Below are 24,283 nucleotides of genomic sequence, written 5' to 3'. Positions count from 1 at the left end.
AACCCTTTAGAAATCTATATGAAAATATTGAAATGTCTAATGTTTGGTGTAATTGGAGAAGAGGGAGAGAAATGGCGTAAAATTAGTTGAAAAATAATAATGGAAATTACCCAATATGGTAAAAGATAAAACTCTCAAGAATTAAGAAGGTGTAAGTAAACCTAAGCTGAGTAAATATGAAGAAAACCATGCTTAAGTTCATCATAGTCAAACCTCTGAAAGCAAATGATAAAAAGAACAATCTTGAAAACAGTCAGATAAAATGATACATTGACTGGATACAAGAGGAAAACATTTGAATTACCTTTGATTTATCACCAAAAGCAAGAGGCCAGTAGATAAAGCAATAACATCTGCAGAAAGAAAAAAAAAAAAAAAACTGCCAACCTAGGTTTATCTTGTGAAAATTTCCTTTAAGAATTATGAATGAAATAAAATATTTTCAGGTAAAAGAAATATTTCTTGCAGAGAAATTATTGCAATCATCTCTACAGAACAAGAAATGTTAAAGTTGTTCTTCACTGAAGGGAAATTAGATAGCAATTTGTACACTAAAGAAGGAAAGAACAACCTTGAAAATGTTAAATATGTGAATATATGAGAAATATCTTGCCAGGTGTGGTGGCTCACACCTGTAATCCCAGCTCCTTGGGAGGCCAAGATGGGTGAATTGCTTGAGCCCAGGAGTTCAAGACCAGCCTGAGCAACATAGTGGTACCCATCTCTACAGAAAATACAAAAATTAGCCAGGCACAGTCATGCACATCTGTAGTTTCAGCTACTCAGAAGGCTGAGGTGGGAGGATCACTTGAGCCTGGGTGTTTAAGGTTACAGTGAGTCGAGATCATGCTACTGCTTTCCATCCTGGGTGACAGAGCAAGACTCTGCTTCAAAAAAAAAAAAAAGAAAAGAAAAAAGAAAAGATCTTGCTGTAGCTCAGATATTTGACCCTCAAAATGTCATGTTGGAATCTGATCCCTAATGTTGGTAGTGGGAGCTAATGAGAGGTGTTTGGGTCATGGGAGGGTGGATCCTTCATTAATAGATTAATGCCCTCCCTGGGGGGTAGGGTGAGGTGGTGAGTGAGTTCTCGCTTTATTGCTTCCCCAGAGAGCTGGTTGTTAAAAAGAGCCTTTCACCTGTCCACCCCTCTCTTGCTTCCACTCTTACCGTGGGATCTCTGCACATACTGGCTCCCCTTCACCTTCCTCCATAAGTGGAAGCATCCTGAAGCTCTCATCAGAAGATGATGCTGGTTCCATGCTTCTTGTCAGTCTTCAGAACCATGACCCAAATAAACCTCTTTTCTTTGTAAATTATGCAGCCTCAGGTATTCCTCTATAACAACACAAAAATTAAGGACATACCTTCAGAGTTGGGAGAGGATATTATCTTGAGAGATGTCGGTAGTGCAGCCATTTAACGAAGAACCAGAGATACAGAAAATTAAATTTGTTTAGAAAATGAGTTAAGCAGAATGTTCACAAGCAATGAGTAAATTAATAAGCTTGGAAATTGAGCCAAGGTATTTCTTCCAACATTCAACACAGAATCACAGAGGATGAGAAAAATATGCTTTAAGAAAAGTTTGACAAGGAAGGTGAACAGATAGAAACAAGGTAATAGTAAATACCCAAGGAAGTAATTTAAGAACAATTTCTAGAATTAATGAAAGACTGAACTGTTTTGGAACTCAGATTGAAAAGAGCAATTTAAGCCAGGCGTGGTGGCTCATGCCTGTAATCCCAACACTTTGGGATGCTGAGGTGGGTGGATTGCCTGAGGTCAAGAGTTAGAGACCAGCCAGGCCAACATAGTAAAACCCATCTCTACTAAAAATACAAAGAAAATTTGTATGGCGTGGTGGCAGATGCCTGTAATCCCAGCTACTAGGGAGGCTGAGGCAGGAGAATTGCTTGAACCCGGGAGGCAGAGGTTGCAGTGAGCCAAGATTGTGCCATTGTACTCCAGCCTGAGCAGCAAGAGTGAAACTCCATCTCAAAAAAAAAAAAGAAAAAGAAAAAGAAAAGGGCAATTTGGTGGTTGTTGGGATAATTTTTTTTTAATCTACACTTGGACCCATGAAAATGCAATTTTGATACATTTAAATATATATAAACAAAATAACCATAAAGCATCCAGAGAGTAGATGTCTTAGAAAGAATGAGAACCAGATTGTTATCAGATTTCTGTTCAGCTACACTAGATGTAAGAGGATGATGGAGCAATATTATCAAAATACTGAGAGGAAATAATGGAGATTTATATACCCAAGCAAGCCATTGTTTAAGTTTGAGTATGAAATGAATTTAGACGTAAGATACTAAGAGTTTACTGTGTACAAATTACTAGATGTTAGAATCCAGGAAGGATTATTATTATAAGATACAAGAAGCAGTGGTAATTCAGAAGTAAACCATCCTTAACTTTTCTTGATGGAAAGAGACTGAACTCTAGAGCACTATCTCTTCCCCTATTCTTTCAATGGAATTGTTTCTCACCATTTTTCCATTTCTTGGAGCTAGCACAGGACAGATTAAAAACTCCCAAATAGCTCATACCTGAAGTTTTGAACCTGGATGACTTGGAGTATAATGGTTGTGCCTTTAATAGAAATAGAGACATGAAAAGGAAAAGCTGACTAAGGAAAAAATGTGGAACTATAATAAGGTTTCGAGTTACTAGAATGTAAAAGGGTAAATATTTAATCATAGCTTTATCATTATTTGTAATTTATATTCTGAGTACTTTGGAAAGTAGACCAACTTCTTGACCAATAGGACATTGAAAATTAGCTTTAGACCTCCAAAGTTCAGGGCTCTATCCCCACTACCTGGAACTATGGCTTTTACATATGTGTTCATTAAGTGTTCGTTAAATAAAGGAGACAGTTTGCATTAAAACAAGAAGAAATTGAATGCAGATTCCTGACAATATTGTTGAATAGATTGAATGCTTGCTAAAATGGAGATTAATGGGCCATGCTTAGTATATACTGAATCAAAATTCCAGGTGTATGTCTCAGAAATCTGTAATTTTAATAAGTACCTCTAGTGATTTTTTAAGCATGTTCAAGTTGAAGTAGTCCTTAGAGGACAGGGAAGAGAAAACAGATTAAAACTGGAGAAAGCATGTCTTTAGGGGGCAGTACTTTCAACATTTTAATGTCATTCATTTTTAAAAGATGTTTGCCCATGTACTTGGGGTTCAAGAAGGGACAGACACTGATGGGAGCTTAAGTAACCAGCTCCAGGGCTCAGTCCTCACTGGCTGCCCCAAGGCTGAGAGTATCAACGTTTTGAGACACCAGACACCTATCTGTGACACTCAGAAGCTCTGTAAAGGGCAAGAAGGAAAAGGAACAATTAAGAAGTTTATCAGTCAGAGTTCAAAGTTAGAGATACATCAAAGTTAGAGATACATGCTGCTGAAATTCAAGGAGGAAGAAGAATGACCTTTGGGTTTCAGTAGTTGGAAGGTCAAGGGAATCCTTGCAGTTTTAATGCACAGGTGAAGGGAAGGAAAAAGGCATCGTCACATCATTCTGACTTTCATGCCTCCTTCTTCCAGATTTAAAGGATCTTTAATTAAAGGAGCCCTCCTGGATAATCAAGGCTAATCAAAGTTACCAGAACAACAATCTTAATTACATGTGTAATGTTAATTCCCCCTTACCATGTAATGTAACATATTCACAGGTTCTGGGGATTAGGACATAGACATCTTTAGGGGAACCATTCTGCTTACCACAGATATGTTCCTTAAAAATAACAGTATTTAAAGCAATTTCTAGAAAAACCATCCAGCTCTTACTGCCCAGTCTACATAACATAGTTTTAGAAGTTGGAAGTGCTGTTAAAATACAGCTTTTTATTAACCTGGCACTATTACGTTGAATGGTATGTCTATGAATGATGATTAAGAGTGATAGCATGAAGAATACAAGCTTGAATTAGGACAAGTCAAAAAGAGATCTTGAAAGCATCAGCACTTGAAGAAGGATCCACCCCAGTGGCAGCATTCTCTCTATACTAATGGGCTGATTTGTAACTATTATTTCCCGTTGTAATTCAAGGAAATGTTTGAGTTTTTTTCTGAGACTATTGAAAGATTACAAAATTAAATAAATAATTTATTATTTATGACATTTATGACATCTATGCCAAGGAGAACTGTTTTAATCTAGCGAAGAAAGTCTTCTCATACACGTTACCTCCCTCTTCCCAAAACTTTCCTGATACGCAAGCTATTATCTTTTTCCCTTTAGCACTGAAAAATCTTCAAATAGTCATCTGTGTGTGTCTTTTACTTCCTTGTAGCTCATTCACTTATTTCTTTACAAATTTTAAAAAAGAATAAATTATGTTGATTATTCTAATGTACCTTCTGAATTTCCTGTCTGAAAGTTTGTTATCTTAATATCATCTGATATCAATATTTGTTTATGGCATGCTGCAAAATATACTGATATTGTTGAACTTAATTAAGAATATTATAAACTTGATTATATGTGTCTCTGGTAAGCTAATGAACCCACAAATTTATGTGTGGTAAACAGCTACTAAGATAGCTTCCAGTGATCCCCACTCCCTGGTATTCATGCCTTTGTGTAATCTCCCCTTGAACGTGGGCTGGGACTTACTAATTTGTTTCTAATAAACAGAATACAAAAGAAGAGATAAGATGTCACTCCCAAAATTACATTTTTAAAAGAGCATGGCTTGGCCAGGTGCGGTGGCTCATGCCTGTAATCCCAACACTTTGGGAGGTCGAGGCAGGCGGATCACGAGGTCAGAAGATTGAGACCATCCTGGCTAACACAGTGAAACCCCGTCTCTACTAAAAATACAAAAAAATTAGCCAGGCGTGGCGGCGTGTGCCTGTAGTCCCAGCTGCTGGGGACGTTGAGTCGGGAGAATGGCGTGAATCTGGGAGGCAGAGCTTGCAGTGAGCTGAGATCACGCCACTGCACTCCGGCCTGGGTGACAGAGCAAGACTCTGTCTCTAAATAAATAAATAAATAAATAAAGCATCTTGACTTCTGTCTTAGGTGTTCTCTCACACATGGTGGCTTACGCTGGAGAAAGTTACCATGATGTAAAGCAGCACTGTGGAGAGGTCCACCTGAACGAGCTTAGAAGCACATTTTTGAGACTAGCCAACAGCCGTGTGAAGGAATTTGGAAGTAGATTCTCCACCAGTCAAGACTTGAGATGACTAAAGCCTCAACTGATAACTTCATTGCAGCCTACAGAGAGGCCCTAAGTCAGAACTACCCACCTAAACTGCTCCTGATTCCTAATCAATAGAAATTGTGACATAACAAATGTTGTTTTAAGCTAAGTTACAACAGCAATAGATAACTAATACGAGGATAACACATTTAAAACTGCCCTCATTCTAAGTCATCAGTTTTGGTGGTTTCATCTAAAGACAGGAAAATGAACTACAAATCTACAAAAAGTTTATACATCTGTTTCTGCATCATAAGAAACAGATATTTATAGATATTTGCAAAATTTTGAGACCACATTCAGGATGGCCTCAATTAAGACATAAGCTTCTATGGCATAAACCTCATTTGAGGGTGTAGTTTCTCAGATATACAGGTGGTCTTACTCTGCAGCAGCTGAAACTGAAGCACAAGAAGCCCTTGGAACTATTGTCAGGACATGTAAGTCCCATGTACTAAAATACTTGGGCCAGAGAAAACCAAGTATAGTTTAAATAGGAGTGTCCCCTCCCCTGAAATCAAAAGTCACTAAGGAAGAACTTCAAGACTGCAGGTATTGGTTGCAGTGGAGATTTTTCTCTGTAGAAAGCACCAAGGTGAGCCTTTAATTAAGAATAGTTAATAATTTTGCCAAGAAATGGTAGGGGGACTATCTGATATATAGCATGGTTCAAATTCCATAAACATTAATTATTTATTTATTTATTTTTTTTTTTTTTGAGGCGGAGTCTCGCTCTGTCGCCGGACTGGAGTGCAGTGGCCAGATCTCAGCTCACTGCAAGCTCCGCCTCCCGGGTTTACGCCATTCTCCTGCCTCAGCCTTCCGAGTAGCTGGGACTACAGGCGCCCGCCACCTCGCCCGGCTAGTTTTTGTATTTTTAGTAGAGACAGGGTTTCACCGTGTTAGCCAGGATGGTCTCGATCTCCTGACCTCGTGATCCGTCCGTCTCGGCCTCCCAAAGTGCTGGGATTACAGGCTTGAGCCACCGCGCCCGGCCTTATTTATTTATTTTTAATGTTTTTTGTTTGTTTTTTTGAGATGGAGTCTCACCCTATTGCCCAGGATGGAGTGCAGTGGTGCGATCTTGGCTCATCACAACCTCTGCCTCCTGGGTTCAAGTGATTCTCCTGCCTCAGCCTCCTGAGTAGCTGAGATTACAGGCACCTGCCACCACACCTAGCTAATTTTTGTACATTTAATAGAGACGAGGTTTCACCATGTTGGCCAGGCTGGTCTCAAACTCTTGACCTCGTGATCCATCCACCTCGGCCTCCCAAAGTGCTGGGATTATAGGCGTGAGTCACCGCACCCAGCCCTCCATAAACATTTATAATGTATACTGTGTGTCAAGCACAGAGGTTGGTAATATAAATGAAGATACAGTTCCTAGTCTAGAAGAATTTATACTCTAAAAGAGGAGTGAGACTTTTGTATATTTTAAAATTAAAATTGAAGAACTTATATTAGTTTCCTATTGCTGCTATAACAAATTACCACGTATTTAGAAACTTAAAACAACAAATTGTCTTATGGTGAAGATCAGAAGTCCAAAATGGGTTTCCCTGGGCTAAAATCAAGGTGTTGGCAGGGCTACATTCCTTCTGGAGTTTCTAGGGGTGAATCTGTTTCCTTGTCTTTTCTAGCATCTAGAGACTGCTGTGTTCCTTGGCTTTTGGCCTCTTCCTCCATTTTTAAAGCCAGCAGTGTAACATCTTCTGATTATGATGCTACTATCTCCTTCTCATAAGGATCCTTGTGATTACCTTGGGTCCATTGGGATAATCCAGGATAATCTTCCCATCTGAAAATCCTTAATCACATTAGCAAAATGTGGTAAAAACTGAAGACCTGACAAAGATTCATGGTTGTTTGGCTGAATACATTCATGTTAAGAGAATGAAAAAGGCAAGTCCAAGACTGGGAAAAAATTTAAAACCTGTATCTGATAAAAGTCTGTGTCCAGAATATATAAAGAACTCTTACAACCTGATTTTTAAAAATGGGGAAAGTATTTGAAAAGACAGTTCTATCAAAGAACATATATGAATGACAAATAATACAAAATTAAACCACAATGAGATGTTATGACACTACGACTCAAATGGCTACAGTTAAACATCTGATTATCCCACATTTCAGCAAGAATGCAGCGCAACTGTAACTCTCAGTTCACAGTTTTTATAAAATTTACGTACTCTTCTAATACAAGCCAGCAGTCCTTGCTCTTAGGTGTTTACTTAAGACAAATTATCTATACACAAAGACTAGTACATAAATATTCATAGTAGCTTTATTCATAGTAGCCAAAAACCAAAGACAGTTTTGTGAGTATGATATTGATATATGTATGAACTTAGCAATAAAACTGAATGAACTGAAATAGGGAAAAACATGGATGAATTACAGAAGCATTATGCTAAGGGAAAGAAGCTAGACACAAAAGATGACATACTATGTGATTCCATTATATGAATTCTGAAAAAGACCAAACTATAATGACAGAAAGCCTATTCATGGTAACTGGGGCTCGGAGCAGGTAATTATCTGCAAAGAGACGGGGGAACTTTTTGGAATGATGGAAATGTTCTACATCTTAATTATGGTGGAGGTTATGACCGCACTTTTTAAAATTCATCAAACTGCACAACTAAAATTGGTAAATTTCATTGAATGTAAATTATGCCTAAACAAGGCCAAATGAAAACATCTGTCTATACACACAAGCACAAATCCAGTTAAGCAGTTTGCTAATCTTAAACTCACACTTGGAACAATTATACTTTTTTTTAACCTCCAAGGTAATGTATGAGTAAATCTGAGGTCTTTTGGAATAGGTTTATGTATATAAATGCTATGAAATTCAGAGGAAAAGCTCTTTCTACTTGGACTTACGAGCAGAAGACAAAATTTTTAAGCTTCCTCTGAGCCAGAGCTGCAAGGAAAATTCCTTTTTTTTTTTTGAGACGGAGTCTGGCTCTGTCACCCAGGCTGGAGTGCAGTGGTGTGATCTTGGCTCACTGCAACTTCTGCCTCCCAGGTTCGAGCGAGTCTCCTGCCTCAGCCTCCCGAGTAGCTGGGATTATGGGCATATGCTACCACGCCCAGCTAATTTTTGTGTTTTTAGTAGAGACGGGGTTTTACCATGTTGACCAGGCTGGTCTTGAACTCCTGACCTCAAGCAGTCCACTTGCCTCAGCCTCCCAAAGTGCTGGGATTACAAGCATGAGGCACCATGCCTGGCCAAGAAAATTTTTTAAAAAACTTCCTAGCTTCTTTATGATGACATCAGAGGATTGAAATTAGAAGGGGGAAGGGTGACCTAAGAAGAATGTAACTGAAGTGGAGAATCTAAAAGGAGGCCAGACTATTGGAGAGGGGATTCCATTGGACTGCAGGAAAGCATAATATTGCCTTGGTAAAGTGAGCTTCAATCATGGTGTACCTTAAGTTCTAGAAGAAGGAATAAGGAATTGATTAGTGGGTCAGTAACTGTCCAACTGGAACAAAATTGGAAAACCATTGTGATAAGGTAAAAAAAAAAAAAGGTTCTTGAATGAGACTTGTGACAAAACGGTAAATATCAGATTATAGAGTGTTGATATTTATTTTTATGCAGTATGGGATAAAGGTGTGGTTTTTATTATGCTTTAAATGAATTAGATTGATAAAAACAGGTTTTCATTAATTTTATTTATAACTACAGATGTTTCTCAACTTATGAGAAGATTACATTCCAGTGAACCCATCGCAAATTGAAAATATTATACGTCAAAATACATTTAATACACTTAACCTACCGAGTATCATCAGAACATATACATTAGTTTACAGTTGGGCAACATCATCTAACATAAAACCTACTTTATTATAAAGTGTTGACTATCTCATGTAATTTATTGAATACTATACTGAAAGTGAAAACCAGCATGACTGTGTGGATCCTTGAAGTACTGTTTCTACTGAATATGTAGTGTTTTCATACCACAGTAAAGTCAAAAAACCTTAACTTGAACCATTGTAAGTAGGGAACCATCTAATAGTGGATCTTTATGAGATAATTCTATTTTTGTATAAAATAGAATTATCTTCTACTCTTCTTGTATCTAACAAACATGTTAGCCCAAAATAATTCTTTGTAGTATTTAACTGCCTACTTACTATTTAAATTCCAACACTGAATCTTTCATGATTATGTATATTTTCAACAGTGAGTCCATTCTTGCACACCAAGAAAATATGCCACAGATGATGAGAAGTTTATCTGAACCCTTTGGAAGAGACTTGCTCAGTATCTCTGATGGTAGAGGGAGAGCTCGTAATCATAGAGGACATAATGATGGTGAAGATTCTTTGACTGTAAGTTCTCTTTTTTAAGACAGTTAGTGAGAAGACCCTGTAGGAATTTGAAGAAAATTATTACAGAAGTATATATCTATAATGATAGGATATGACTAATATTCTTGTTATAGAAATCACTATTATATTAAAGGGGGGAACTTTGGAAAGGTGAATTCTTGAACAGTGACTTGTCAGCTATATAGAATTCCACTGTGCTAACCGAAACTTTTAGGTCCAAAGGGTTATATATTAGAAGCAAAACTTAAACCATTATTTTTTTATATTTATGTATATGTTTCTCACCTTGTAATTTCCTCCAATATCTGAAATGAGAACAGGCAAGGAAATATCCTTTCTCTCCCATACTCATTGTTTTAATACTTGAAAATCGTATCAAAAGCTACAAAGGATTGTCTTTATTGGACCAGGAAACACTAATCTTCTATAATCTTACCTATGGACCTTCAAAGCTTAGATTAACCTTTAATTGTATCTCGAAAGCCTTACAACTGAAATATATTTTCATATATCTTGCCTTAGAGCAAAGCTAGAGGTTACCAACATACTCAACTAAAAATTTTTTAAAAACAGGATATTTATATATCATAACCGTTTTCTTTTTTCCCTTTTTTATTTCTGTTGCTTTTTCAGCCTCAGGAATAATAAATAGTTCTAAGATAACAAGCCTTCAGGGGTTTCAATAAAGATGAATCTCAGCAATTGAAATGTAGATATTTGAAACTCAGTAAACATTTAATTGGTAAATTGAGAAACTTCTGTATAGTAAATGTCATAATCAAAGTGAATTGGATATTATTTTTCCAGGCAATGAGTTCTCTTGTACCTTTTGGCAGTTTTGGTGGTATGGTTCGTATCCTAAGACACAAATCATTTTAGCAATATTTTCTGACAAATACTTATTTTTCATTAACTCAAGCTGACTAAATTGGCCTGCAGCCTCACTTTCATAATGGCTTTTTAATATTTGTACTGAAAACCTCTGTTTCAAGTATCAAACTTACCTTAAAAAGTTTAGGCACATGTTTCCTGAAGTAAGTCATTTCAACATATATAAAATTCATCTTCAGAAATAAGAAGTAGATTTTATTGGATGAATATTTGCTTGATTTACAAAAGGGATCCTCATAGTTGTGTTTGAAAGTTGGGGACTTCCACATGCTTATGATTACTTTCTAAAAGGTTTTTTAAAAAGTACTAAACTGTAGATAGATAAGCACAACATTTGGAAAAACACAGATTGACTGCTTTCTCTAGGATTTTGTTGCCACCTTGCCTGTGCAGCTTTTTCTTGTCTGTACTTAAGAATGGCTACTCTGCAACCAGCATTTCTGTCACCTGTTTCTTAGGGTTTTTGTGCTGTGTCTGTGATGCTAGCTTCCAACACATTAAAAGCATTCTGGGGAGTAGCAGAAAATAACATGAATTTGGAACATTTGTATCTACAGTCTCATGAAACGAGTTTTTTTTTTTAAATTATTATTTTGTGCTACAATGGAATCATTTGTTTCCTTGAAGTTTGACATTACAGGTATAACATTCGACCCTCCTGACCAGTGTACTTAGTAAGACAAATGACAAAAAAAGCAGTTATAACACAGAGTTATGAATAAAATGATCAGGAAGTTCAGCATGCTATGGGAGCACAGATGGAAAAAAGCACCTTTTGAGGTGGGGTGGGTCAGTCCAAGCAGACTTCCTGAACTTTAAGGATTAGTAGAAGTTAGCCTGAAAAGGAGGGAGGGGAAAGGAATACTGTTCAACAGAGAGGAAACAGCATGTGCAAAGACCTGGAGGCTAGGGATCTAAAACATGTTTAGTATCACTTAACCCTGGAGTATGAGTTGAACAGTAGATATTGATGAGGAAGAAGAGGTATCCAGAGACTTCTTTGGGCCATAGTAAGGAGAGTAAACATTATCTTAAGAGCAGAGGAAGCAGTGATGACTTATGTCAAAGTAGTAATAGAGTTCAGATTCTTAAAAGATTAGAAGAGACCATAGTGGAGGCAGAGAAGCCAGAAGGCTGTTGAAGCATTCTTGGTAAAGTATTAGTGATGGCTTACTTCTACTAGGTAATTTCTGTGTTGATAAAAATGAATTACTTCATTTGAGAGAGTTAAAAGGGCAAATTGATAGAATTTGGTGATTGATAGGGTTGAAGGAGCAGTAGAGAGGGAGAACGGGAGTATCACACCCATTTTTCTGGCATGAAGATTAAGGTAGATGGGAATGCCACTGAGATAAGGCATTGATTCAGTACAGATATAGGATTGCGGTGGTCAAAACAATCATTTTAGTTTTGGGTGTTTGGCATTTGAGGCATCTGTGGGTTTTCCAGGTAGATTTATCTGGTAAACTGTTGGATATATGGATTTGAGCTGAGCTAGAGATAATTTGTTCATTCATTCATTCCACAAATATTTATTAAACCCTCTTAAGTGCCAGGAATTATTATATATATATTGGGGATATTGTAGTGAATAAAATAGACAAAATTGCTCTGCCCTCAGAGAGATTATTTATATAAAGTGGGAAGACGGACAGTAGTACACAACAAAATAATTTCAGATAGTCACAGTACCCTGAAGGAGATGAAACAGGGTAATGATATAGAGGTGGGGGAAAGTGAAGGAGGGATTAGACAGGTGACCAGCAGTGGCCTTTCTCAGGTGATGATACTTGAATCATGAGAAGGAACTAACTAGGCTAAAAGTCAGGAGGAAACATTTAAGGCAGAAAGAGGAGAACGTATACAAAATTTTTGAAGGCCTTAAGGGCCCACTGAAGTCTCAACTCCATTTTGTACCCCAACTTTTTGTCACTCCAGTGTGTTGGGTCACCCCAGAGCAAGTGCAGATACATCTTTTGATGGTTGATTTGAACGTGAATTGAGAAGAGGACAGAAATACCCAAATGCCTAATCTTTTCCTCTCTCTCTTTTTCTCCTTCTTTGGGTTAACCCTTCCATATCTCATGATAATAAGAACGGATTCTCAATCTAGTGTTAAAGCAAATATTCAGAATATGTCCTGAATTGCGTTTGCCTCTCTGAAATGCAGAATGAATTCTACTTCAGTCTTTTTTGTACCCAAATATATATTAGTGTTTCCTAAATGTGTCTTTGTTGTTCCCTACTATATTAAGTGCAGGTTCTAAGGAGGAATTTGGTTTTCCCACCTATTTTACATTATTAATATCTGTAAAAATCCAATAGCAATAGAAGGCAGAGACACAAACAGAACTTAGAGGATTCAGAGCTCCGCTTGCTTGAACAGAGAAGCTCATTAAACCAAGCAACTCATTCTGTTTTATAACAGGTGATTTACTGGGTAATACATTGGAATGTGTGCTTGACTTTTATTTTCTGGTGAGTCTTCCAGTGATAAAACCTAAAATCAGTGGTAGATTTTAAGACCTAAAATCAGTGGTAGATTTTCCTAGAGCAAAGTTTCTCAACCTCAGCACTACTGTCATTTTGGGCTGGGTAATTCTTTGTTCTGGGAGACTGTCCTATCCATTGTAGGTTGTTAAGCAGCATCCCTGACCTCTACCCACTAGATGCTAGTTATATGCTCTCCTCATCTGTGACAGCCAAAAATGAGTATAGTTATTGCCAAATGTCCGCTGAGAATCAAAATCAATCTTGGTTGAGAAACTACTGTTTACAGGAATTCTTAACTGTTTTTCTGAAGACACATACCTCATACTTCAAGGGTGTAGCCTACTGACCCTTCAGTAGGCAGCAAATTGAAGGCCTATTAGTAAAGTGAATTGACTTCTGTCACCTGGATCCTACTATGATGAGAGGAAGGCTGGCTACTTACTTGAGGGGCAACTTCTATCAGCCATGTGGTACTGCTGGAGGTGACACTGGCATCTTATACCCAAGTTTTATTTATTTGTATGGTGGAATATTCAGAGATAAAAAAGAGAATTATGAAAACTATCATATGCTAAAGAATATATCACTTAGTATTTAACATACACCAAATTGTGTTTTGAAAAAGTGAGTAATGAGTGATTAGGTGTGTATGTGTATTTATGCATGCACATATATGTGTATATATACACGTGTGTATATATTTATAATGTTACAATTCCCTAATTATTTGTATGCTGTCTCTTTGGGATTTTGTGTATGCTTCAATTTTCTCCTTAACCAATCACTGTTATTATATCCTCTTTAAGTTGTCTTTGTCTGGTTGATTACTGCATGAGATTTCACTAAATGAATTGGAAAAAAATGTTTTAGCTGTTTTGGAAGATATATTTGCATCTTTTGTGTTGTTACTTATAGTTAATAACATACTTTCTGATATTCTGTAGCATACAGATGTGAGCCCTTTTCAGACAGTGGACCAAATGGTGTCGAATATGAGAAACTATATGCAGAAATTAGAAAGAAACTTTGTAAGTACTGAAAACAAAGCATTGAGAACATTGTGTATACTTTGGTATAGTCTATTTCATAGTGGTTTTTAAACACTTTTTTAACCATAGTGGTTAAAAAAGATATCTTACATGATTAACCCAGTAAGCAATATTTGTATACTTTATAAATATATTTGAAACACAAGTTTCATGAAAAAATGACTATACTATTTACAGTATATGCAGTTATTTTCTAGTCTATTTCATGTTTTAAAAATCCTGGTTACAATGCCCTAAATTGAGTTCATAACCTCCAAGTTTGAAAAATAATAAATTGAGTTCATAACCTCCAAGTTTGAAAAATAATGTTAACTTTCAAAATTTTTTTAAAAATTGGAAAAAAATTGACCTCAAAAACATTGATTCTATTGAAAGTCACTATTGTAAATGAACATTTTATATGAATTTGCATAATTTTATTAATAACCTGTCTACTTAAAAGGATTTGTGACATCTAAAGAGTTTTAGGGTTTTTTTTTTTTTTTTTTTTTTTTTTGAGACGGAGTCTCGCTCTGCCGCCCAGGCTGGAGTGCAGTGGCCGGGTCTCAGCTCACTGCAAGCTCCGCCTCCTGGGTTTACGCCATTCTCCTGCCTCAGCCTCCCAAGCAGCTGGGACTACAGGCGCCCGCCATGTCGCCCGGCTAGTTTTTTGTATTTTTTTAGTAGAGACGGGGTTTCACCATGTTAGCCAGGATGGTCTCGATCTCCTGACCTCGTGATCCGCCCGTCTCGGCCTCCCAAAGTGCTGGGATTACAGGCTTGAGCCACCGCGCCCGGCCGAGTTTTAGGGTTTTATAAACAACTCTGAAAACAGAAATTTTAGGAATGATGTTTAGGTCCCTAATAGTCCAAATACTTATAAACTAGTACTATAACAGTACTCTCTATATTAACATCAAAACCAGTCACTTGATTTGATCTGAAGAAGACCCATATCATTCTAGTCATCCAGTTTGAATTCTTTGGATCATTTCAGAATGCCCAAATAATCTAGGGCATTATTGGTTTTAGTAATGTAGCAATCTGGTACCTACAGGAAGAGGTATGAAACTTGCTGTATAACTAACTGATTGGCTTGACGTTGGCAAGATTATGCACAAGGGTCAACCACTGACTATAGAAGTATCACAGGTTTGGGGGCATAGCATCTTCATTGAAATCTAAGCCACAAGCACCCAAAGACTTAAGGATCTCTCAATTAGTCACTTATTAGTCTTTGTAATGAGAGTGAGATGATGGTACCTAAAATGGACGACCATCAGGACCCTCTAGAGGTGCCTTTTTTTTGGGTGGAGGTAATTTTTCAAGTCACTTCTCACTTGAGAACCTGGATGTGCCCTTTGACTATACTATATTGGTAGTTTAGTATCCTTAGTAGAACTTAGAGCTAGTGTTACTTATTTGAACTCTCTGGCAATAATTATTTATATTTGACTCAACTGAATTTATAATTTGTTTACCTTTAGGGTCAACTTTCACTGGATCCAAATGGACATTCATTTTGTTCTTCCTCAGTTATGACTTATTCCAAAATAGGAGATGAACCACCAAAGGTTTTTCAGGCCTCAACTCAAACCCGTAGAGCTCCAGGAGGAGTAAGTTTTCTATAAGCATTCCTAGAGCTTTATAAAGTTAGGGGATGATAGACTGTCTAGATCAAATTTTAACTATTCAAATTTAATCTGGTACATGATGGCGGGCGGACAAGAGGGAGGTGTGGGGGTCGGGTGTAAGGTAGTCCTCACCGTGGAAACCATTAAAACTCAACTGTATTTACTCAGTTTGTGGCGATTTTTCGTGCCCCCACCCCCGTGAGGGTGCCTTTTTTCGTGTAAATATCTATGGATGTTTATTACCTTTACTTGTTGACAAGGTAAACAAAACACGAAAAGAAGCCTTTGTTTCATGAAATAATGTCTATTTTTAAGTTTACATTTGAAGTGAATTAATTTTTTAACTCATGAAATATTTGAAATGTACAGAGAGGATATAGAGAATAACATAATAAGTGCCCATATTCCTGCCACCCAGTTTAGTCATATCATAACATTTTTCTCTATTTGCTTCAAATTGTCTCTTGCTTTGTTTTCTTTTTAAGCAAAAATGTACAGAGGCAGTTAAAGCTTCTAATACATTCCTCTGAGGTCTGTTTCCCCTTTCTCCCCTTCTCAGAGATTACCATTTTCCTGTATCTGGAGTTTATCATTTTCATGCATGTTTTTACAATTTTATTACTTATCTTTCTATCATTAAAAAATGGATTATTTTCCAGATTTCCCAACATTACGTAAAGGGTATCATATTGCATGTGTCCTCTGCAACTTGTCTTTGCTGAGTAATATGCTTCTGAGATATATTCAACTTGATACATGTGGCCCTGGTTTCTTTATCTTGTATATAGTATCCAAAATATGAATATATTATGATTAATATGCTTCTGAGATTTATTCTAGTTGATACATGTGGCCCTGTTTTCTTTAACTTCTACGTAGTATCCAAAATATGAATGTACCATTATTTTTAAATCATTTTCTGTCGATAGATATGTAGGTGAGTCTAATCTTTCACTAATTCATCTTTATATACGGCTCCTTATACAAAGAGTCTAGGAGTGGTATTGCTGAGTTGTAGGATATGTGTACTTTCCTCTTTATCTAGCATTTCCAAGCTACTATCCCAGTGATTGAAATTGTTGGCTTCCACAAACTGTGGCTTGTGAGTTTCCATTTCTCTACTTCCTTGTTAGTACTTACAGTAAAAATTTAGGTTTACCAATCTAATGAGTGTGAAGTAGTACATTTTTTAGTTCTTACATATAAAGATGAACCTTTTAATGATGCTCTTGCCGTAGTTCTGCTAATTAATCTCAAACATTTTAATTTTAACTTTCTAAAAGTGACAATCTTAAATGTAAACAGAATATAATTGTAGATGTCCCCCAGTAAATCATGTTAGTAGCTATCATAAATATTTATGGAAGTTTATTTATTTATGGAAGTTTAGTAACACTTCCATAGAGTTGATAGGCGCGAATGATGAGATTCAAGCCAATCAACATGAAAAATAATTAGTTGCCCTCGGCCGGGCGCGGTGGCTCAAGCCTGTAATCCCAGCACTTTGGGAGGCCGAGACGGGCGGATCACGAGGTCAGCAGATCGAGACCATCCTGGCTAACACGGTGAAACCCCGTCTCTACTAAAATATACAAAAAATTAGCCGGGCGAGATGGCGGGCGCCTGTAGTCCCAGCTACTCGGGAGGCTGAGGCGAGAGAATGGCGTAAACCCGGGAGGCGGAGCTTGCAGTGAGCTGAGATCCGGCCACTGCACTCCAGCCTGGGCGACAGAGCGAGACTCCGTCTCAAAAAAAAAAAAAAAAAAAAAAAAAAAAAAAAAAAAAAAAATAATTAGTTGCCCTTATTTGTAGGAATGCTACGATAAACTTCCTTCTATTACATTGTCTAAAACAGTCTTGAAGGCATTAAACTATAATTGCTACTTTTGTTTTAATATTTGATTATAATTTGGAAACACGTTAAATTGTATGGGTTCTGTTTGTTCTAGACATTTTCATTTTAAGGAGTTCAGGAAATATCAGAGACTTATCACCACAGTTTTACCACAAGTTAATAGTGGAACTGAGTATACATTATTTTTAGAGTGGTAGATCTATGGCCATACCTCAGTAGGTAAGCTGGCCCTGAGAATTTTAGAGTTATATACATTCTATATATATTTAAATAATAATAAAATTTCTTTATTTTTACAGATAAAGGAAACCAGGAAAGCAATGAGAGATTCTGACAGTGGACTAGAAAAAATGGCTATTGGTCATCATATCCATGACCGAGCTCATGTCATTAAAAAGTCAAAGAACAGAAAGACTGGAGATGAAGAGGTCAACCAGGAGTTCATCAATATGAATGAAAGTAAGTTATCACAAAAAAATAGTATTCTTTCTCGTAAAGTTAAAATAACAGTTAAAGTTGACTAATATTTTTTGTAGAAACATGTTATAAGAGGTAGTTTTTGAATAATATGTGTAGATAATACCTTGTCAAAGTAATAGGATTGTGGTTTCATCCTTTCATAGGAGAGCTCTTTTTTATAGTGATTTTGGCAACATGGGATATTACTTATTTTTATTTTATCCTTGGAAAGTGGAATCTTTTGAATTGTTATTAATATTATCAGTTGGCAAAATGCTTCTTTAAATATTTTTTCTGATTATCAAGAAAGTACATTTGAAAAGTGTAAAGACAAAAATCATCCATAATCCAAAATCAAAATACTAGTGATGTTTTAATGTATTTCTTCCTAATCATTTTATATATATAAACATGCTTTTTCCTCAAATTATTTTACTTTTATATAGTTTATATTGTGCTTATTTTAATTTACCATTATAATTGTAAAGTCACTTATGATGCTATTTTTCAAAAACATTTTAAGTGGTTACCTAAAAGTTTTATTGTAAATAAGCCATAATTTTTACTTAAATCATTCTTTACTGTTCTGTACTTAGGCTTTTGTATAGATAAGATTTTAATTTCTGTTGTATGTTGAATTACATGTATGTCTCTCTCAAGTAAATCTTTTCTTTTTCTAGGTTTTATATTTATTCTTCAATGCATTTACATCCTTCTAGTGTCCTTTCTCCCTGTAGTTTTTAATTATATTACAATTTATTAACAAATTTAATCATTAAATTTAAATTATTTTTATTAATTTTTAAATCAGTATTAAGCTTTTATATTTAATTAATTGTATTAATTCAATAATGAAATTATATTAAAATTTAGTTGGATTCATCTCCTAGTTTCAGAAACTAGTTTGAATAATGTTTTTCCATAATAAAGTGTTTAAATTTTAAATTGTTGTATTAAAAAAGAAATTCTGGCCAGGCATGGTGGCTCACACCTGTAGTCCTGGCACTTTGGGAAGCCGAGGCGGGCAGATCACGAGGTTAGGAGTTCAAGACCAGCCTGACCAGCATGGTGAAACCCCGTCTCTACTAAAAATACAAAAATTAGCCGGGCGTGGTGGCTCACGTGCCTGTAATCCCAGCTACTCATGGGGTTGAGACAGGAGAATTGCTTGAACCAGGAGGCGGAGGTTGCAGTGAGCCGAGATTGAGTCATTACACTCCAGTCTGGGTGACAGAGCGAGACTCCATCTCAAAAAAAATAAAATAAATAAAGAAAAATGCAAAACTCGGCCGGGCATGGTGGCCCACACCTGTAATCCCAGCTACTTGGGAGGCTGAGGCAGGAGAATCTCTTGAACCTGGGAGGCAGAGGTTGCAGTGAGCCAAGATCACACCATTGCACTCCAGCCTGGGCAGCAGAGCAAGACTCCGTTTTGGGTTGGGGGGAGGAAGAAATTCTATTAACATTGGGATTTGATAAAATTATTCCTTTTTGGTTTTTTGTTTGTTTGTTTGTTTGTTTTTTTGAGACGGAGTCTCGCTCTCTTGTCCAGGCTGCAGTGCAGTGGTGCAGTGGTGCGATCTCAGTCCACTGCAAGCTCTGCTTCTCGGGTTCATGCCATTCTCCTGCCTCAGCCTCCCGAGTAGCTGGGACTACAGGCAGCCGCCACCATGCCTGGCTAATTTTTTGTATTTTTAGTAGAGACGAGGTTTCACCATGTTAGCCAGGATGGTCTCGATCTCCTGACCTTGTGATCCGCACGCCTCGGCCTCCCAAAGTGCTGGGATTACAGGCATGAGCCATCACGCCCGGCCAGGGTTTGATGAAATTATTCTGATGCAATAAGATAGAAGCCATGATATTGTGACCTGTGTTTAATTGTAACCTCTGTAATTTTATCACATTTATATATGTACTGAGTATTTCACAGTAATCAACATTTTGATGAAAAATTTAGTGAAGGAACATAATATTTTAAAGCAGTCTTAAAGAAGAAGTACTATCATTCTCTATTGTTGCTACTATGGAAGTTAGATTACTTACTTCATAACAGCATGAATTGACATTCTAGCTGAGTAACCTGTCTTAGGAAATTGACAACAGAAACTTATGAGGTCAAGTTACATAGAAAGATGGTTAGGTGAATAGAAGTGCTAGTCACAGAAGTATACAATATACAGGAAGAGCATATTCACTGTGAGATGACCCAGGAAAAAAAACTGTTATTATAATTGGGTCAGCTGGTCCATTGGGTAAAATAATATGATATCCAGGCAGGTGAAAAAATAGATCATCAATAACTAGGTCATCAGCAGGAATAGGAGAGGAACAGACAGGAAAAGAAACACTACTCTCATCAAAGATCCTTATATTTGAAGCAGCTTCCTGCCTCTATATTGAGGTTACACTAATGAAAACACCAGACTAGACTGAAATATGTGGGAGCAAGGCAATTACTGACAGTTGATACCTTAATACTTATTCCCATTATTTTTCTATTTAACATAGATGATGCTCATGCTTTTGATGAGGAGTGGCAAAGTGAGGTTTTGAAGTACAAACCAGGACGACACAATCTAGAAAACACTAGAATGAGAAGTGTTGGCCATGAGAATCCTGGCTGCCAAGAACTTAAAAGAAGGTAAAAGTTGTTTCTAAAATAGTTTAGTTTTTAAAGAAGAATTTGAAGTACAGTTACATAATTTTATTTCTGTTATCAGAAAGTTTTGATGATCATCCAAGTTGTATCCACAGTATCTTTTGTGAAAGATGTAATAATTTTATACTAAAACTGAGTATTCCACACAAATTTAAATTTATATCTAAAAATCAATAATAGTTTAGGATTGTATGGTTAGTAATTCACTAGTAAATTATGCCTCAGAAGACAGAGACCAAAATCCTCTTAAGGAAAACTGATTTGCTATGGAGTAGTTATTCTTGTAAAACAGATTCTAATATGGTTATAGAGTCACACATTTCACACTGGTAAATATACCTAGAGATATGTTAAGGGGAGAGGGACTCTATCTGGAAGACTTAACAACTTCCTTAACAAATCACAATTTATCATTTAATTGTAAATGAAATTTCAGACACGGATATAATATGTAACAGTACATGCAATACCATATTTGATGTGTTTTAGGTGTTTTGGAAGAATTTTGCAAGAACATTAGCTTATTTTACAATTCCCTTTTAGTATAGCTGAGAAAAATAAATTGCTGAAACGACATATTAAAGATTATAGAGATTTCTGGCTGGGCATGGTGACTCATGCCTGTAATCCCAGCACTTCGGGAGGCCGAGGCAGGTGGATCGCTTGAGGTCAGGAGTTTGACACCAGCCTGGCCAACATGGTGAAACCCTGTCTCTACTAAAAATATGAAAATTAGCTAGGTATGGTAGCATACACCTATAATACCAGCTACTTGGGAGGCTAAAGCAAGAGAATCGCTTGAACCCAGGAGGCGGAGGTTGTGGTGAGCCAAAATCACACCGGTGCACTACAGCCTGAGTGACAGACCAAGACTCCATCTCAAAAATAAATAAATATTATAGAGATTTTAAAATACATTTTATACATACCCTGGAGCTACAGTTTAATGTGGTTCTCTGGGGGAAAATGAATAATAATATCTACTTCCTATGAAGTTACACTAAAGAGAAAGGCCTCACCAGACCTTTAATAGAAATCTGTTCTAAGCTATAAGAGAGTGGAGAATTGCTGCAGAAGGTAGAAGGCTTCACAGAACTAGCAGTGGACAAGTGAGTATCAAGTAAATCAGAAGCCTTATGGAGAATTTCATATGCTAGGATCTTTTCTTCTAAAATACTTGTTTAGGAATTTAGAGCCCTGGTATTTTCTATTGAATTGCTTGAAAACTTGCTCCTATATTAATTACAGATATTTTTCTCATTTGAAAAATGTACTGATTAAAAACCTAGCAGTGCCAAGTTTGAATAGGAAATCCAGGTCCCACTTAGAGAAGCATGCTCTTTATGGGTGACCTATAAATTTCTGGCCCTAACAGTGGCAGTGGCATTTGCTCTCTTTTTTTTTTTTTTTTTTGAGACGGAGTCTCGCTCTGTCGCCCGGACTGGAGTGCAGTGGCCGGATCTCAGCTCACTGCAAGCTCCGCCTCCCGGGTTTACACCATTCTCCTGCCTCAGCCTCCCGAGTAGCTGGGACTACAGGCGCCAGCCACCTCGCCCGGCTAGCTTTTTGTATTTTTTAGTAGAGACGGGGTTTCACCGTGTTAGCCAGGATGGTCTCGAACTCCTGACCTCGTGATCCGCCCGTCTCGGCCTCCCAAAGTGCTGGGATTACAGGCTTGAGCCACCGCGCCCGGTAGTGGCATTTTCTCTTAACCAGCAGTGTCCAATGGCATTTTCTGAAATGACTTCGGTAATGACAAAAATGCTATATATCTAGTCTGTCCTGTGTAGTAATTACTAGCCACATGTGGCTGTTGATTCACATTTGAACCATTGCTGGTAAAACTGAAGTATTGAATTATTTTAGTTTAATTCAAATATAAATGTGGTTAGTGGCTACCATACTGTTAACATTAAACAGTGTTTGAACTATAAACAGTTAAATCTATCTCAGGAAAACAGCTGTTGCTGTTTTAAATTCACTGAAATAGTCTGCCTTGTTTTTCCTGTTTTATTGTTTGTTTGTTTGTTGTTTTTGGTTTTGGTTTTTCAGAGGGGGAGACAGTCTGGCTTTGTCACCAGGCTGGAGTGCAGTGGCGCAATCTTGACTCACTGCAACCTCCACCTCCCAGGGTCAGGCAGTCCTCCTGCTTCAGCCTCCTGAGTAGCTGGGACTATAGGTGCACGTCACCACGCCCAGCTAATTTTTTGTATTTTTAGTAGAGATGGGGTTTCACCATGTTCGCCAGAATGGTCTCGATCTCTTGACCTCGTGATCCGCCCACCTCGACCTCCCAAAGTGCTGGGATTACAGGCGTAAGCCACCACACCTGGCCAGCCTTGTTTTTCAAAGCTATTAAGGAACTTTTAAGATAAAACTTTTCATATATTACAGTGGTTTTTAACATGTTTATTGATTTATAAACCATTGGCCATTTTATAAATCATATTAATATTCACATGTATATTTCTCAGGGAGAAACCTCAACAAAGTCCAGCCATTGAACGTGGAAGAAGATCAAATGTTTTGGGGGATAAACTCCACATCAGAGGCTCATCTGTGAAAAGCAACAAAAAATAAATAGCCATGCATTTGATTTGCTTAGTTTGGGTTGTTTTAACAGTTAATAATGGTGCTGGGTAATAAGCATAAGACCAATCTCTTGCTGTTAAATCAGTTCTGCCCTTGGCAACTTTCTTCTGATACCTGAATGTTCATGAAGGTCCTAGCTTTATATTGTCCCTCTTTTAGGAATAAAATTTTGATTGTCAACAATGTGAGTACATTGTGAAAGTCTATTTAATATAAAACTCTTTAAAACATACTAATTTTTTACAGCTGATTTCGCTTCCCCAGCTGTTTTTGTGTTGGCTAGGTATTCTTTTATATTTATCAAGATTGATTGCAGAGCAGTTCTATCACTTATAATTAGTTATAAGAAATTATAATGTTAAAAATTTCTCAGTTTTTACTAACACTGTACTCGGGTGATATTAATAAAGGTTTAAATAATTTATCTCTAATTTTATAATGTGTTGTACAGCCAGCTAGATTAAAACTTTAAAAATAATAAAGCAAAACTACACTGTTACTCTTTTATGAGAAAATAGTTATTATTTTGATAAAGGGCAAGAATAATCAAATAGTTCATTTTCAGAGAAAAATATTTTAAATTGCTAATGTACATGATTGTTTTGGTTATAATTTCTTTATAGAATGTATCTTTTCTATATTACATTCTTAATATTCATCAGATACCATATTGACCATTCTCTTTAACTTCTTAATGTGGCATATTTCTGCTCTCTTTTCCCACAGACAGCTTCATCTATCTCCAAGGCTAACATTCTAGAGCTGGAGAGTCCTTGGAGAAACTCTGCTCAGCTTTTTTGGGACATTTAGAAAAATACATTTGGTATTCTCCAAACCAGAATGATACATTGTCTCAAAATTTGTTAGACAGCTGATGGGTGTTTTTGAGCAACATCTTAATAATTCAGTTGTTTCTGTTTTAATTGTACCATTAAAAATCAGCTTTAGCATTTTTATTCTAGAATTTAAACATTAATCTGTTTTTATAAAAGTTAGGTTTGAAGTTTATAAGAATATAAAATCTTAACTCACATCTGTTGTTTAATATTTCTATCAAGGAAAAAAGCCGCCAAAATTTGCTA

At 36.7% G+C, this 24,283-nt stretch overlaps 1 protein-coding gene across 5 annotated transcripts in view; it reads left to right on the top strand.

Moving 5' to 3' along the window:
- Nucleotides 1–23,389, top strand: part of MLF1 (myeloid leukemia factor 1) — a 37,333-nt gene extending 13,944 nt beyond the window's left edge. For 3 of the 5 annotated variants that reach the window (XM_033203157.1, XM_033203174.1, XM_033203162.1), the window contains 7 exons: nucleotides 9,443–9,590; nucleotides 10,398–10,439; nucleotides 13,919–14,002; nucleotides 15,490–15,618; nucleotides 17,791–17,950; nucleotides 20,459–20,591; nucleotides 23,084–23,389. In XM_033203157.1, the coding sequence (XP_033059048.1) occupies nucleotides 9,443–9,590; nucleotides 10,398–10,439; nucleotides 13,919–14,002; nucleotides 15,490–15,618; nucleotides 17,791–17,950; nucleotides 20,459–20,591; nucleotides 23,084–23,189 (802 nt within the window). In that variant the 3' untranslated portion in view covers nucleotides 23,190–23,389. Of the gene's footprint in view, nucleotides 1–6,877; nucleotides 7,140–9,442; nucleotides 9,591–10,397; nucleotides 10,440–13,918; nucleotides 14,003–15,489; nucleotides 15,619–17,790; nucleotides 17,951–20,458; nucleotides 20,592–23,083 lie in introns of all 5 variants that reach the window. The other 2 variants (XM_033203179.1, XM_033203171.1) reach the window with 2 other exon arrangements.
- Nucleotides 23,390–24,283: the final 894 nt, after the last annotated feature.

This window comes from Trachypithecus francoisi, unplaced genomic scaffold (genome assembly GCF_009764315.1).
Source record: "Trachypithecus francoisi isolate TF-2019V2 unplaced genomic scaffold, Tfra_2.0 Lachesis_group0, whole genome shotgun sequence".
Classification (NCBI taxonomy): domain Eukaryota; kingdom Metazoa; phylum Chordata; class Mammalia; order Primates; family Cercopithecidae; genus Trachypithecus; species Trachypithecus francoisi.
Note: the sequence above shows the minus strand (reverse complement) of the source record. Positions and strands in the feature narration are given on the sequence as shown.